Source organism: Sapajus apella, unplaced genomic scaffold (assembly GCF_009761245.1).
Source record: "Sapajus apella isolate SASKATOON/1434 unplaced genomic scaffold, GSC_monkey_1.0 scaffold17, whole genome shotgun sequence".
NCBI lineage: Eukaryota > Metazoa > Chordata > Mammalia > Primates > Cebidae > Sapajus > Sapajus apella.
Genome location: NW_022436957.1, coordinates 10,515,438 through 10,532,889, shown reverse-complemented (window position 1 = coordinate 10,532,889; position 17,452 = coordinate 10,515,438). Strand labels below are relative to the sequence as shown.

At 37.6% G+C, this 17,452-nt stretch overlaps 1 protein-coding gene across 5 annotated transcripts in view; it reads right to left on the bottom strand.

Moving 5' to 3' along the window:
* Positions 1-1,726: 1,726 nt before the first annotated feature.
* GLRA2 (glycine receptor alpha 2) overlaps positions 1,727-17,452 on the bottom strand; it is a 209,494-nt gene continuing 193,768 nt past the window's right edge. For 2 of the 5 annotated variants that reach the window (XM_032285932.1, XM_032285935.1), the window contains exon 10: positions 3,050-3,328. In XM_032285932.1, coding sequence (XP_032141823.1) covers positions 3,050-3,328 — 279 coding nt within the window. Of the gene's footprint in view, positions 3,329-17,452 lie in introns of all 5 variants that reach the window. The other 3 variants (XM_032285931.1, XM_032285934.1, XM_032285933.1) reach the window with 3 other exon arrangements.

The following is a 17,452-nucleotide window of genomic DNA, read 5'->3' as shown; positions in this document are numbered from 1 at the left end:
AACTACAAACCACTGCTCAAGGAAATAAGAAAGGACACAAACAAATGGAAAAATATTCCATGCTCATTGATAGGAAGAAACAATTTTGTTAAAATGGCCATACTGGCCAAAGTAATTTATAGATTGAGTTCTATCCCCATCAAGCTACCATTGACTTCACAGAATTAGAAAAAACTGCTTTAAATTTCATATGGAACCAAAAAAAGAGCCCGTATAGCCAAGATAATCCTAAGCAAAAAGAACAAAGCTGGAGGCATCATCCTACCTGGCTTCAAAGTATACTACAAGGCTACAGTAATCAAAACAGCATGGTACCAAAACAGATGTATAGACCAGTGGAACAGAATGGAGGCCTCAGAAATATCACCACACATGTACAACCAAGTGATCTTCAACAAACCTGAAAAAAACAAGCAATGGGGAAAGTATTCCCTATTTAATTAATGGTGTTGGGAAAACTGACTAGCCATATGCAGAAAACTGAAACTGGACCCCTTCCTTATACCTTATATAAAAATTAACTCAAGATGGATTAAAGACATAAATGTAAGACCTAAAACCATAAAATCCCTAGACAAAAATCTATGCAATACCATTCAGGACATATCCATGGGCAAAGACTTCATGACTAAAACACCAAAAGCAATAGCAACAAAAGCCAAAATAGAGAAATGGGATGTAAGTAAACTAAAGAGCTTCTGCAGAGCAAAAGAAACTATCATCAGACTTAACAGGTAACCCTCAGAATGGGAGAAAATTTTTGCAATTGCTCCATCTGACAAAGGGCTAATATCCAGAATCTATAAGAACTTTAACAAATTTACAAGAAAAAAACAACCTCATCAAAAAGTGGGCAAAGGATATGAACAGACACTTCTTAAAAGAAGACATTTATGTGGCCAACAAATGTGAAAAAAGCTTATCATCACTGGTTATCAGAGAAATGCAAATCAAAACCACATTGAGATACCATCTCATACCAGTTACAATGGAGAATCATTAAAGTCAGGAAACAGCAGACGCTGGAGAGGATGTGGAGAAATAGGAATGCTTTTACACTGTTGGTGGGAGTGTAAATTAGTTCAACCATTGTGGAAGACAGTGTGGTGATTCCTCAAGGATCTAGAACCAGAAATACCATTTGACCCAGCAATCCCATTCCTGGGTATATATCCAAAGAAGTATAAATCATTCTACTATAAAGACACATGCACACATATGTTTACTGCAGTACTGTTCACAATAGCAAAGACTTGGAACCAACCCAAATGCCCATCAGTGATAGACTGGATAAAGAAAATGTAGTACATATACACCATGGAATACTATGCAGCCATATAAAAGATGAGTTCATGCCTTTTGTAGGGACATGGATGAAGCTGGAAATCATCATTCCCAGCAAACTTAACACAGGGACAGAATACCAAACACTGCATGTTCTCACTCGTAAGTGGTGGTTGAACAATGAGAACACATGGAGACAGGGTGGGGAACCCACACAATAGGCCTGTCAGGGGGTGGGGTGCTAGGGAAGGATAGCATTAGGAGAAGAAACGCCTTATGTAGATGATGGGTAGATGGGTGCAGCAAACCACCAAGGCACATATATACCTATGTAACAAACCTGCACATTCTGCACATGTATCCCAGAACTTAAAGTATAATAACAAAAGTTTTCAAAAAAAAATTACATTTTAATTCAAAAATGAAAGTGAAAGCCTCTAGAGAAGTTTGTGGCACACTTAGCTTTATTGAAATTCAACAAATGCTTTTTAAAATAATCCCTTGTACAGCACATGTAAAATTTAATTATTTCCTTATATTTTTACAGGTTGTCTTTTATCTGAGTAAGCAAAAATACGTTTTTTTTTTTTCTTACGTAAAACATGTAGCCAGGATTCAAACCACGAAGCTCTGGTACCAAAAAGGCAACGGGTTATGAAAATCACAGTACCATTTTAAAATTCTTTAAGTTAGTTAAGAATATTTAAAACAATGTTCACTTAGATTGACAGTAGAAATCATGGGTCAGTTAACATTAGGACTAGTAGTTACACCTACAATGTGAGCAGAAATGGAAAGTTCAAGCTGACCTGAGCTGCACTGTTCAGGACACACCATCTCCACAAATACTGTAGCTGAGTAGCTGCAATGGCTGAGTCACAGTTGGGCGATTAAAGTCACAGGTAAATATAGCCAAAGCAAAAAAAAAAAATAATATATATATATATATATACACACACATATATATATAGTATGCTAACTCGGATGTAAAATAAAGTGGGCGTTTATTGTTAAGAGTGTACACTATCAAATTAATTACACAATACACAATTTAAACTTCAAAATTTTATATTAGAAAGAAAAATAAAATGCACACCTATATGGACAGTAAAGTAGAAATTTTTTTGTCATTGGCGTTTACTTTGTCATTGTTATTTACTGGATAAGTAGAAATAATTTACGATCCACAAAAGGATTTCTCAGGTGAAACACTAATTACAGACATTGTAAAGAACATAGCTTAGGAGGCTTGTTTTTAAAAACGAGGCAGCATTTTCCTGAAAAAGTTTGGTCCTCAACTCACTATAGGCTAGTCACTGTGGTCAGATGGTTAAGCATTTTTGAGGGAGAGGGTGTGTGTGTGTGTGTGTGTGTGTGTGTGTGTAGCTAACTTTTCAGTACCATAATTATTTCAAGCCAAACCAAACAAAAAGGACCAAAACGCAGACAGCCCTTAAGAACTTGACCCCACGTTATCATGTCTGATTGATGCACATATCATGTCTGACTGAAAGAACAATGCTAAAGACTATGGAAGGGAATTATGCTCCCGTGATTCTGCAACCCCTTAATTTTGTGCAGTTTTCTTCATTGCCCATATAACTTGTCTTTTTTCATGTAGGTGCCAGGAAACCCACCCCCATGACCTTCCCTCCCCCCTCCCTCAATCTCCTCCTCTGTCAAAGTGATGATATAAAGACAATTTCACTGTGTATTTACAAGCATAACACTGAGGCAAGAAGGTCCCAGGGTCTGTAGGGCACATCTATTTCTTGTGGACATCTTCATGCCGAATGATCTTGTATGTGATCCAGTAAAAGATGTTGAAAATGAGGAAGGCCAATGGGAAGGCAGCTCGAGATATTGTGTCAATCCTTTTTGCGCGGTCCACAAACTTCTTCTTGATAGCATCTGCATCTTTTGGGGGTTGTGGGAGTGGGTTAGCAGGTGTGGCCTTGACAGCTGTTCCATCTTTCACTTGGAGGCAGTGACCCATTCCATAACCACTAAAATTAAAACGACTTTCACGAGTAACGTCTTCTTCCTGACAGAATAAAGACAGAGGAAGCACAGATTGGTTGTCAGTCAAGTTAGATGGAAGATGCTTAAAATTCTTTAGAAGTAAAAGTATAAATCACAGTTAACTGGTGGTGTGGGAGTCTTTTGGAATAGGGAGTTCTCTTTCAAGTTCAACTTAATTATTCATGGAACAGATACAGTTCATTAACTTTTCAGACTGAGAAATTAAGGGTAAGAATAATGACGTTGTGATCATGTTAAGTAATTAACAAACAGAAAGACCTACAGTGTATTCAGTACTGACTTCCCCAAAATCTAGTTTATTAATCCTTAGATGTGAATAGAGATTTTAAAGCAGTTCTCTAAATCCCAATGTTACACTGTAAATCTCTGAAGAAGACCATTCATTCATTCATTCATTCATTCAGAAAACATGTACTGAGCCTGTGCTGTGTGTCCAAGTAACTTATAGTATTGTGGTTCATGCACAGTGCAGTTCCTCCATTAACATTAGCTTTAATGCTGATGTTACATCTAAGATAAACCCCTCAAATAAACACCTGTTCCCCTTCCAGCCCTCTTGTTCATTTCAGTTACATAGCAGAGATTAAATATTCATTAATAATTTTATTTTTCCAGTGTTGATTTTCAAAATTTGGCTAGTGAATCATCTCTACCGTATTTAAATGTGTCATTTTAGCTGATGTCATTTATATTTGTATTGATTATTTCTACATAAATTATATAAAAGTCTGAAAAATTGTATTCCTTGGTGTAAAGGACAAAAATTATATTTATTCCTTGGTGTAAAGGCCTTAAAAATGTATGGAATCTGGGTGTGCTGTTTGGTCAAAGGAGGGGGTCAAATGATGGGGCTGAAAAGGTGGGATTGAAATGACTTAGCTGTAAACTGCCATCAATTGAATTATCTTCTGTAACTAGATTACTGCCTTCCACAATAATAGCAACTCCTCTGAGTCACCAGAGGCACTGAACTCTTTATCTTGCCAGATAACAATAATGGTTACGTTTCCCAAAAGACAAGGAAACTTGGTGTTAATTTTATTTCATTAATGCTTACTTCATGTCTGTAGTGTCTTCAGCCACACATAAAAGGTATACTAAATGAAGGACTTATAATATGAATGACTGCCTAACTATAGCTCAAATGAATGGTACAGCAAGGACAAATTGTACCTTGTGTACTTAAATGAGTTTTGTAAGTTCAACAGCAGATCTCTGGAGAGGTAAGGAAGGTAAGAAGAACTATTTCAGTTAATTACACTTTATCATGTGCAAAATGGGGAATGAAATAGCATGGAACAGTTTAAAGAGAAGTGCAAGGACTTCAGAATAGGTAGGTTAATTTATAGTATACATGCTCAGATGAGCAGCTGCAGAACCTGGAAAGCAGAACAGATTTGCTTCCATGTAGGCTCATTTAGCTAGATTAGTGTAGTACCCAAGTGCCACCTCCCTTTGTGGGAGATACATGCAGCCTGGAAATGAAGAAGAGTATTCAGCAGAGTCTTTGAGGCTTCGATTTATTGACATTGCCCATTGTGATAGAGTATCTCTGGTGAAGCCAGCCCTAAACATGGCTGAACATTGCATTGCAACCTGGCAATGCAATGGAATTTGAGCTGGAGAGATAGCAAGTGTGAATAGTTGCCAAATATTCCATGTCATCCTTCACCATGTAAATTTGATCTCTAGGAAAATCAGTTTAGAAAACAGAAACCTCACTTGCTTGATAAATTAGTATATCTCATTAATGAATGTACCTAGTGCTTCCAATAAAAACCATTAATTATAACCTTTATTATTATTATTTTTTGAGTCAGAGTCTCACTCTGTTGCTCAGGCTGGGATGAACTGGCATGATCACAGCTCACTGCAGCCTTGACCTCCCAGGCTCAAGTGATCCTCCTGCCTCAGACTCCTGAGTAGCTGGGACTACAGGTATGAGCCACCATGCCCAGCTAATTTTTTGTTTAACTTTTTGTAGAGATGGGGTTCCACTCTGTTGCTAAGGCTAGTCTTGAACTCCAGGGCTCACATGATTTTCCTGTCTTGACCAAGTTGTAACGTTTAATCAGACCATTATATCACAAAAATCAGACCAAATCTCCTTAAAAAGTAACTGTAAAAGTACTATTTTATAAAGCCATTTTTCCATACTTTTATTTATATGGGATTGTCCTACACACGTTGGCTAAAGTCATTCTGTCTCATTTCTTAACAAAATATAATAAGGGATTTTTAATTCAACCATTAATTGTTGAGTGTTGCCTGTGTGACAAGCATTGTACTAGGTGCTGGGAGACAATGGATGAAGTTGGACAAGGTCTCTACCTGCATGGAGCTTTCAGAATCTGGTGGAAGGGGCAAAATTAAAGGTATTATCGTATAGGAAGTCAGCAAACAAAATCCAGCCTAACATCTGAGTACTTCCATGTGCTCAGCTATATAAACTCGATAATGAAGACTTAAATGGGACCCAGATTCAAATATTAAATCTGTGTTCTTTGCCTTAAAATATGAATGATATATTTTATGGATGTAAAAGTTTCAAATAAGTGAAGCTTTTCAAAATGTGGAATAACCAGATAATTATTACAGTCTCATCAGTGTCCTCATAAGTGTCTGAAGACGTATTTAGTGCTTAGCAAGAAAAGGAAGCACACACAGGTCATTAGGAGGAGGGGACTTGTTATAGGCATTCTTGGACTTCCCAACTACTACTAATTGATAATTAGATCTCAGCCAGTATGTGAGTAAAGTAAAAATGATGCCAGTTGGTTTAGTAAAGAGAGATCTGCTCTGGGAATTTGGATATTTCTGTTCTTTGCCTGCTCCAAGGCTTCTAAGCTGTGTTGACCTTAGGCAAGCTACTTATTCTTTCAAGGCCTCAGGGACCTCATGCCAAAAATGTCAAGGCTGCGCTGGATCTGTGTGTTTCAGCTTTGGCTGCTGGGGAACTTTTACAAATACATGTATACCCGCCTCCCCTCCCAGCCCCTTCTAGACCAGTCTCTGGGGATGAGAACTTAGGATCTATATTTTTAAAGATCCAGTGACTCTAATGTAAAATGTTGAAAACCACTAGTCTAGATGAGTTCTGATGTCCATCTCTAAAATGTACAACTTATTCTATATTATTAAGTCTAAAATTACTATTCAAATAGAAACAACCCCTCAAAATACCTTTCTTCTTATCTGCCCAAATTTACTGTGCTGTTTTTTGCCTTTCCATATCTGCAGAATCTTGCAAATTACAGTTCTCACCTCTATAAACCTTCAGAGACTCACGATTAAGCATATAGTTCACTGCCTGAGTAAGATAATATTCTTTCAAATTCAGAAGCCACTAAAGAAATAGAAAGGGTAGGTAGGTAGTAAACTGTTTTTGGCATACAAAGCAAGAGGAAACTTAAATATACATGTCCACGTGTCTTTTCAGACTGACTCATTCATTTGATTTCTATAGTTCTTCATCACATACTGTGAATGGACAGCTGAAAAGATTAACTCATTCAATTAACTACCAGAGCTAGAATAGAAGGATGCCAGGTTAGAATCTCATTATATTGTACATTGTCATGCAAACTGTGGGTGCTTAATAAACATTTGCTGAATAATGAATGAAAGGGAATTTAAGAGGGTTTTCCCTGTACTTGAAAATACTTTCCTCATTCATTCAACACTATTTCAAATTATGCTTCTGAGCATAGTTATAGCTAATTAAATCAATTCTTTAAAATTCTCTGCCACATACATCTGGCATCTCTCCCCTTTCTATCTCTCCCCAACTCCCCACCCCCCACCGTCCCTCCCCTATTTCCCCCCAACTGACCCCAGTGTGTAGTGCTCCCCTCCCTGTGTCCATGTGTTCTCATTGTTCAACACCCGCCTATGAGTGAGAACATGCGGTGTTTGATCTTCTGCTCTTCTGTCAGTTTGCTGAGAATAATGGCCAGATGCAGGTGATGGGGAGGAAGGCAGCAAATCACACTGCCACGTGTGTACCTATGCAACAATCTTGCATGTTCTTCACATGTACCCCAAAACCTAAAATGCAATAAAATAAATAAATGGGGAAAAAGAAAAAAAAGAAGAAAAAAAGAGAAAAAAAAAGAAAAAAGAAAAAAAAAAAAGAAAAAAAAATTCTCTGCCACAAAAATAAATCTGTTGTGGGTAAATATTATCCATTTAAGTTTTTATATGCAGGATGTATAAATGCTAGTTTAAGGGTCTTCTTATTTACCATTATGATGCATTCAATGCCTTTTAAATGTAGAACTTTATGATATTCACATCAAAGGAGATGGTTTTGATTCAGAAAACATAATTGCAACCAGTATGAATTTTTTTTGTGTTATAATAAATGACTAATTGCTTTTCTAGCAGGTTCAGAATAAATGTTGTGCTAATATGACAAGATTCCTATATGAAATGAGCTTGAGTCATGGATAAACTGAAACTAAAATAAAGAACAATCTGTAGGCACAGCTGAGTTGAGCACCTAACTGAGTAGAGTCAGTTAGGTTCTTCCAGTTTAGAAAGAATTAATTTTAGGCATATATTCTCCATTTCTTCTAACTAGCCAGGAACTCAATTAGTTAATTATCAATCATCTTCCATCTTTAGTAGCAGCAATAAACACTTGTAGTTGACCCTCTTTTGTTCTTCACTGATTAAATTCTCTCAGAAAATGAGCCATCCAGTCAAGTTTTCAATTCATGCAATTTTTATATCCCACTTTGATAAGGTCTCCTTAATCCTGTCTGCTGTGTGAAGTGCTGCCATGGCACTATGCAATTTACTTGAAATTTATTATCTAATTTTATCTATTTTATGCATCAGTTTTACTTATTGTAAAATTTTCTCATTCTTATGTTTAGAATAATTCTTGTCTCATTGTGAAATTGGAAAAAAGCCCACCAGAATTGCATTGTAGTGAACTGTCATAAGTTTCAATATAATTAAAGAACATGGTACTTACAAACTAAAACATTTTAGCAAAGTCTATATTCGTAATTTTTCTTTTATTCTTGAGATAGGAGGAAATAAAACAACTCTGAAAAATTGGGATGGGGAAAATATTTCTATCACATTTCTCACCCAGATTTTTTGATTGGACTAAGTTTCCTTTCTGTTGGAACAGGAAATTTCTCAGTTAGAATTAAAGGTTGTAATGAGTCTCACTCAATGCAAGGACATAACAGACTCTCTGGTTCTTCTTAGGAAGCAGTATGTGTTCAAACATGGTGGGTTTTCACTGAAAAAGACTCCCAAGCAAATGATGGTTGAATGATGCTTAATCACAGACCTGGTAACTTCTATTACCTGCATATAAGGGGAATGGCCTTGAGGCATTTTCTTCAACTGTTAGGGCTTCAATTTCCTCCTTTGTATCATGGGTACTATGGGAATATACATGAATAATAAACGGATAGCATTCATTGATTAAGAGTCTGTACCATTCACTTAAAACTATCGTCAGTCCTATTACCAAACTGACCCCCCCAAGTCATATGGTTCCTGGGAAAACTGAGGCCAAGAAAAGTTATGTGGCTTTCCGTAGTTATAGTGCTAATAAATGTTGAAGCTGAAATTCAAATCCAGGTCTGTCTGATTCTAAAAATGATTCCAAAGTCTCTGGTGTTTGATCTGTGTACATTTTTGCTCCTATCAAATCCAAAATGGCTTCCATTAAAGATTATAGATGAAGAATCTGACTCAGCTTTGCAGAACAACAAAGTTGAAGTAAACCAAATATAGCCCCTTGTTGCTTAATGACATGTGCTGAAATGAATTAAAACTGTGAAAGTGTCATTTGGGGCAGATTGTGAAAGGCAATTTTTCCAAAAGGAAAGCATGTCAATGTATTATCTCTTTTTCAGTGCAGCATATTTTTATCATTAATTTTTAAAGAAAGGAACTTCCCGGATTTATTTCTTCAGCATGTGCCATTCATTTTTTTTTTTTTTTTTTTTTTTTTAAGACAGAGTTTTGCTTTCGTCGCCCAGGCTGGAGTGCAGTAGCATGATCTCAGCTCACTGCAACCTCCACCTCCTGGGTTCAAGCGATTGCACTGCCTCAGTCTCCCGAGTAGCTGGGATTACAGGCACCAACCACCATGCCCAGCTAACTTATATATTTTTAGTAGAGATGGGGTTTCACCATTTGGCCAGGCTCGTCTCAAACTCCTGACGTCAGGTGATGCACTCACTTTGGCCTCCCAAAGTGCTGGGATACAGGCATGAGCCATAGTGCCTAGCTTATTTCTAATATTTGTAAATATTTATTGAGTACCTATTATGTGTCAGGTGTGTGGTAGAGATACAATAGTGAACAAGAACACAAAAGTATCTGATTTTTTTTTGGAATTTACATTCTGGAGGGGGAAACAGTAACAAGTAAATAAATTATACACACATATACAAACATGCATATACACACATATACATGCATATATACATATACAGATGTATATACACACAAGATACACATACAGACAGATAATGATGGGTGCTTTGAAAAAAGAAAACAGTTGAGGTAACAGACCTAAGATAGGCAAGTGGCAGAGCAGGGAGTGTTTTAGATTGAGTGGTTGGAAAAGGCTTGCAGAGATGCCAGGCTGGGGATCCAGTGGAGAGCCAAATGGATTTGATTCTTACCTTCAAGGAGTTTGCAACCTTGAGATGAAGGCAAGCAATAAAAGAATCACATGAATATATAATTACTAACTATGATAAAGGATGTGAAGGAAAATTATAAGATGCTATGAGAGTTTACTAAATGGGGTCCTGGTCTAATATGACAGATAAGAGAAACTTTTCTCCTAGGAAGTGATGTTTCATTAGAGGTCTGAAAAATGAGAGGCATTAAAGAGGTGAAGGCAGGGTTTGGTGAAGTCTGAGATAGGAGGGTTTGCTGCAATTAAGGGATGCAATTGAGGCCTGGAATACAGGGGGAATGTGGAGTGAGACAGTGTTTCATAAATGAACCAGGGGCTACATCATATAGGGCCTTGTAAACCAGTGTTTGATGGAGCTTTATTTTAAGAACCAAGGGGAGCCATTGCTGGCTTTTAATGGGGATTGCATGACATTACTAGATTAGCCTGTTGAAATAAATCACTTTGGTTGCCATGTGGATGACTGGCTAGAGAAGGCAAAAGTGAACCCAGGAAGACTTGTTAGAAAGCTACGGCAGTGGTCCAGATGACAGAGAATGATTTGAACTTAATGGGTGGTGGTGTAGGTGGAGAGCAGTGTGGCAACTGTAGACATAGAGGGGCAATCAGTAGATCTTAGAGATGGATTGGAAGTTATCAAGGTTAATCTCCAGTTTAAACCACTAGATAGATAATAATGCCATTCAATGAGAAAGAAGACACCAAAAGAGGATCACATTAAGTTGGGGGAAAACAATGTGATTTACATGCACTTGAAACATTCAAATAGATACATAGGGTAGGTGATTGCAATGGACAGTCTATAACTCAGAGAGAGATCTCAGCTGGAGGCATATACTTGGTTATATTTTAATGCATGACTGGTAGCCTTTTAAACCCCAAACTATTTGCAAGACAAAAAAATACTGAAGGTGACTTATGCTAAAATCAGCCATTAGCCAATAGTTAAAATTATTCTTTTATTATTGTACTTTAGGTTCTGGGGTACATGTGCAGATGATGCAGGGTTGTTGCATAGATGCATACATAACCTGGTGATTTTCTGCCTCCATTCCCCCTTCATCTATATCCAGCATTTCTCTCCACCTTATCCCTCCCCACCCCCTGCTGTCCATCCCCTTAGCCCCTGCCAACTGACTCCAGTGTGTGATTCTCCTCTCCCTGAGTCCACGTGTTCTCATTGTTCATTACCCATCTATGAGTGAGAACATGCAGTGTTTGGTTTTCTGTTTTTCTGTCAGTTTGCTGAGAATGATGGTTTCCAGATTCATCCAAGTCCCTACAAAGGACATGAACTCATCATTTTTTATGGTATGTAGTATTCTATGATGTATATGTGCCACATTTTCTTTGTCCAGTCTATCATTGATGGGCATTTGGGTTGGTTCCAAATCTTTGCTATCGTGCACAGTGCTGCAATGAACATACATGTGCATGTGTCTTTATAACAGAACAATTTATAGTCAGTTGGAGATATACCCAGTAATGGGATTGTCGGGTCAAGTGGAATTTCTATTTCTAGGTCCTTGAGGAATTGCCACACTGTCTTCCACAATGGTTGAACTAATTTACAGTCTCATCAACAGTCTAAGAGTGTTCCTATTTTTCCATATCCTCCCCAGTATCTGTTGTCTCCATATTTTTTAATGATTGCCATTCTAACTGGTGTAAGATGGTATCTCAATGTGGTTTTGATTTGCATTTCTCTAATGACAGTGATGATGAGCATTTTTTCATTTGTTTGTTGCCCTCATCTATGTCTTCTTTTGAAAAGTGTCTGTTCATATCCTCTCCCCACTTTTGAATGAGTTGGTTTTTTCTTGTAAATCTGTTTTAGTTCTTTGTAGATTCTGGATATTAGCCCTTTGTCAGATGGGTAGATTGCAAAAATTTTTTCCCATTCTGTTGGTTGTGGTTCACTCTAAAGATTGTTTCTTTTGCTGTACAGAAGCTCTGAAGTTTAATTAAATCCCATTTGTCTATCTTGGCTTTGTTGCCATTGCTTTTGGTGTTTTAGTCATGAAGCCCCTTGCCTATGCCTATGTCCTGAATGGTTTTGCCTAGGTTTTCTTTTAGGTTTTTTATGGTGTTAGGTCTTATGTTTAAGTCTTTATTCCATCTGGGGTTAATTTTAGTGTAAGGTGATAGGAAGGGGTCCAGTTCCTGCCTTCTGCACATTGCTGGTCAGTTTTCCCAACACCATTTATTTATTTCTTTATTTTTATACTTTTTTAATTGCATTTTAGGTTTTGGGGTACATGTGAAGAACATGCAAGATTGCTGCATAGGCACACACGTGGCAGTGTGATCTGCCTTCCTCCCCATCACCTACATCTGGCATTTCTCCCCATGCTATCTCTCCCCAACTCCCCACCCCCCGCTGTTCCTCCCCTATTTCCCCCCAACAAACCCCAGTGTGTAGTGCTCCCCTCCCTGTGTCCATGTGTTCTCATTGTTCAACACCCACCCCAGCACCATTTATTAAATGGGGAGTCCTTTCCCCATTGCTTGTTTTGTCAGGTTTGTCAAGATTGGATGGTTGTAGATGTGTGGTGTTGCTTCTGAGGTCGCTGTTCTGTTCCATTGGTCTATGTCTCTCTTTTGATACCAGTACCATGCTGTTTTGATTACTGTAGCCTTGTAGTATAGTTTGAAGTCAGGCAGTGTGATGCCTCTGGCTTTGTTCTTTTTGTTTAGAATTGTTTTGGCTATGCGGGCTCTCTTTTGGTTCCATTTGAAGTTTAAAGTGGTTTTTTCCAGCTCTGTGAAGAAGGTCTTTGGTAGCTTGATGGGGATAGCATTAAATTTCATGATATTGACTCTTCTTAACCATGAACATGGAATGTTTTTCCATCTGCTTGTGTCCTCTCTTATTTCCTTGAGCAGTGGTTTGTAGTTCTCCTTGAAGAAGTCTTTTATATCTTTTGTTAGTTGTATTCCTAGGTATTTTATTCTCTTTGTAGCAATTGTGAATGGGAGTTTGCTCTTGATTTGGCTCTCTGTTTGTCTGTTATTGGTATACAGGAATGCTTAAACACAGAAATGAACAAGTACTAGCCACTGCAAAAGCGTACCAAATGGCAAAGACCAATAATGCAATGAAAAAACTGAGTCAAAATTATTCTTTTAAATACTTTTCAAGTTCTTCCAAGATATGGCAATACTTATAAATAATTTTGGATTCAGAATAAATCTTTGCTCTGATGCCGAGAATAAAATGAAGTTATAAGTATCGTTCTGCATGTCAGCTAAATATTCCAAAGAAAGCTTTATGGAGTACCCATGGTTTGGGTCATCTGGTGAGATCCCCTATACTCATCCTCCAGGGACCTCTAAAACTGGTCTGTGGATAGTATAGTGGCATGTTGGCAAGGCAAAGAGAAGAGAAGCAGTTCCCACTTCTTTCTCCTCTGCATGCTCCCGTATGTCATATAAAAGTTACAGACTGTATTACATTGTGTTTGGCAAAGATAGTCACAACAGTATCTCTCACCCCATATGCTTTTTTAACAATATTATCATTGACACTCTTTCCATTGATACATGGGATCTGTATCCCCTCCACTTGAGTCTGAGTGGGCTTGTGACTCCCTCCTAATCAACAGAATATGGTAGAAGTGACACTAAATAACTTCTAAGGCTAGGTCATAAAAAGTGATGAAGCTCCAATTCTGGTTTCCTGGAACTGATGCCTGGAATCATGAGCCACCATGTCAGCTGTCTGGCTGCCCTGAGACCACCATGCTGTGAAGAACTCAAAGTAGCTCATGGGGAGAAATCAAATGGAAAAGCCCTGGGACTACATGAAGAGAGAATGATGGCTGGCCAACTCCCAACTGTTCCAGCTCCAGCTACTGTCTGACTGCACCGAAAGGAGAGACCGCAAACCACAACTGCCTAGCTGAGATCTTCCCAAATTCTTGACTCACAGAAAGTGTGAGATAATGAACTCCTTATTATTGTTTTAAGCCACCAAGATGTGGATGATTTATTATGCAGTAATAGACAGCTGCACAGATAATTGGTGATGTATCAAAAACTGAAATGTTGTGGCATTATCTTTGGAACCAGGCAGCAGGCAGAAACTGGAAGGACCTCAGGGAGATTGTTAGAAGGCTGGGAGGAGAGAAATGCAATTGCTATTGAAAGCTGGAGGATAGGGAAAAGTTTACCAACTTTGTTTCCTGTGATAACATGGAAAACAAAATATACGTAATCAAACTGATGATCTAGCTAAGGAGATTTCCAGGTAGAGCACTGGGGATACTGCTTCACTTTTAGATGCTAATACCAAACTGAGAGAGGACAAAGAACTGACAAACAGGCTATTAAGTGTCCAAGTAGAAGTTGGAAGAAATGTAAAGGATCCAGAATAAGTCTTTTCAGCCTGCAAAGCATCCTCAAATCAGAACAGGCCTCAGTGAAAAAAAACCATATACAGGGTGGGACTATACAATTCTTCGTTAAAACCTGAGAAATATCTAAAGCAGCACCTTATAAGCTCTTTCAGACAGATAATAGGATTTATAAGGATCATAAGAGCATGCCTTACAGATTATTTCCTCTAAACAATAAGCTCCTTTGAATATTAAGAGTGTTGGGCCACACAGCATAACTCATAGGGAGCCTAAGATAACAAGGGCTTGTGATTGACAAATAATAATTGTATATATTTATGGAGTATAATGCAATGTTTTGTTGTGGAATAATTAACTCAAGGTAATTAACATATCCATTACTTCACATACTAATCATTTTTTTTGTGGTGAGAACATTTAAAATCTACTTTTAGCAATTTTTAAATATACATTATTATTAACTATAGTCACTATGCTATGCAATACATCTCTAAAATTTATTCCTCCTGTCTAACTAAAATAGGGCTTATCTTAAAAATATTTGTGAGTATAGCTTTTGTCTAATGAAGTAGATAATAAATTTATTCATAAGCCCCAACAGTTTTTTTTTTTGAGACAGGGTCACACTCTGTCACCCAGGCTGGAAGTGCAGTGCCATGATCATGGCTCAGTGCAGCCTCGACTACCCAGGCTCAAGTGATCCTCTGCCTCAGCCTCCCAAGTTTGATGGCTCATGTGCCACCATGCCTGGCTAATTTTTTGTAGATCTCAACTGTATTTCCCAGGTTGATCTCAAACTCCTGGACTCAAGCAGTCCTCCCATCTTGGTCTCCCCAAATGCTGGAAATACAGGCATCAGCCACCATGCCCGGTCCTGCTCTGAACTGTTTTTAAAGAATTGTATATTTAGAGTGAAAACAACAAAGACAGTATAAAGTGAAAGGAGGTCTTTAGACTCCTAATCTTTTAAACACAAGAAATAGACTTAGAAGGTTGCTCAGTTGCAAACAAGTGCCCCTTCTTACAGAAAAAAATGATGATTCAAATAGCAGAATAAGAGTCCAGAGAGCAGACCCAAAAACTAGAGAGGACAACCAAGAAATATATCCTCCAAACAAGGATCTTCCAACATGGACCTTTCTAGGTTTTAGAATTCCTATTAACCAGTGACTGCCATGTGCCTTTTATTCCCCCTAGTTTTGAATGGAAGAGTCTGTAACAGTTATCCTCTGTATATCTCCATATTGTCTGTTAGATAAGTGGAACAGATACCTTGTCTTTTAGTTCCCAGGTTTCCATAATTTACTCAAAATGCTTAACCTGAAATGTTTCATTTGACTTACCAGATGAGATCCTGAGTTTTGAGGTACATTGAAATTTTTTAAGTATATTTTAATGGACACATAATTGTACATGTTTATGAGAAACAGTGTGGTATTTTGATACATGTGTACAATGTGTACTGATCAAATGAGGTTAATTAGTATATCAATCACCTCAAACAGTAATCATTTTGTTGTGTTGATAAAACTCAAAATCCTCTCTTCTAGCTCTTTGAAAAAAATATTGTTTACTGTAGTGCTATGCAATACTAAAACTTGTTCTTCTTATGTAGCTGTATTTTTGTATCTGCTAATCAACCTCTCCCTATTCCCTACTCCTTCCTACTCTTCTCTTCCTCTGGCAACCACTATTCTACTCTCTACTTCTATGAGATCTACTTTTTCAGCTCCCACAAATGAGTGAGAAAATGTAGTATTTCTCTTTCTGTGCCTGACTTATTTTCCTTAACATAATGTCCTCCAGACTCATCCATCTTGCTATGAATGACAGGATTTCATTTTTTAAGATTGAATAGTACTCCATTGTGTATGAATACTACATTTGCTTTATCCATTTATCTGTTGATGGGTATGTATGTTGATTTCATGTCTTGCCTTTTGTAAATAGTGCTGCAGTAAATATGGGAGTGCAGATATCTCTTTAACATACTGATTTCCTTTCCTTTGGATATAGACTGAGTATTGGGATTGCTGGATTATATGGCAGTTCTATTTTTAGCTTTTTGAGCTATACTGTTTTCCATAATGGCTTTATTAATGTATATTCCCACCAACAGTATACAAGAGTCCCCTTTCTTCTGCATCTTTGTTGGCATTTGTTATTTTTTGTCTCTTTGATAATAGCCATTCTAACTGGGGTGAGATGATATTTCATTGTGGTTTTAATTTGCTTTTCTCTGATGATTAGTGATGTTGAGCATTCTTTCATATACCTATTGGTCATTTGTATGTCTTCTTTTGAGAAGCGTCTATTCATCTATTCAGATACTTTTTACATTTTTAAATTGGATTATTTGGATTTTTTTGCTGTTGAGTTGTTTGACTTTCTTGTATACTTTTGATATTGATACCTTATTGGATGAAGAGTTTGAAAGTATCTTCTATTCTTCAGGTTGAGCTATACTTTAGTTCAATACCTATAATCAGTGTTTCACCCATGGAAGTCTTTTATAGGTCATTAATTATTTTCCCTTACCCAGAAAAGAAAATAAAACACCAATAACAAAAAACAGCTTTCTATTTTACCATTACTGTAGGTGTGCATTTAGTATTGGTGGTTTTGGAAAAGGGAGTGAGCATGTTTTGCATGTGGGAGGGATGTGAATTGCTGTGGGAAGAGGGTGGACTATGGCAGAATGTGTTTGTTAAAGATGGCCACAATGATATATCCCATTCACATGGTTTCTTCATTGTGACTTTGAAGTTGCTCCTATTGAGAGTTAGGGGTCTATGTCCCCTCCCTTTGAATCTGGGCAGGCTTATGTTTGCTTGTAACTAATAGAATGCAGTGAAGATGACACTGTATGACTTCCAGTGTTAGTTCATAAAAGGCAATGCAGCTCTGCCATATTCACTGGTACAGTTGGGATTGGAGTCTTCAGATACCATATAAAAAATCCAACTACCCTGAGGCTGCTATGCTGTGAAGAAGTCAAGCCACATGGAAAGGCTCTGTGTAGGCACTCTGATTAGCAGTCTTAGTCTTAGAGTTTTCCTAGCGTAGGCACCAGACATGTGAACAAACA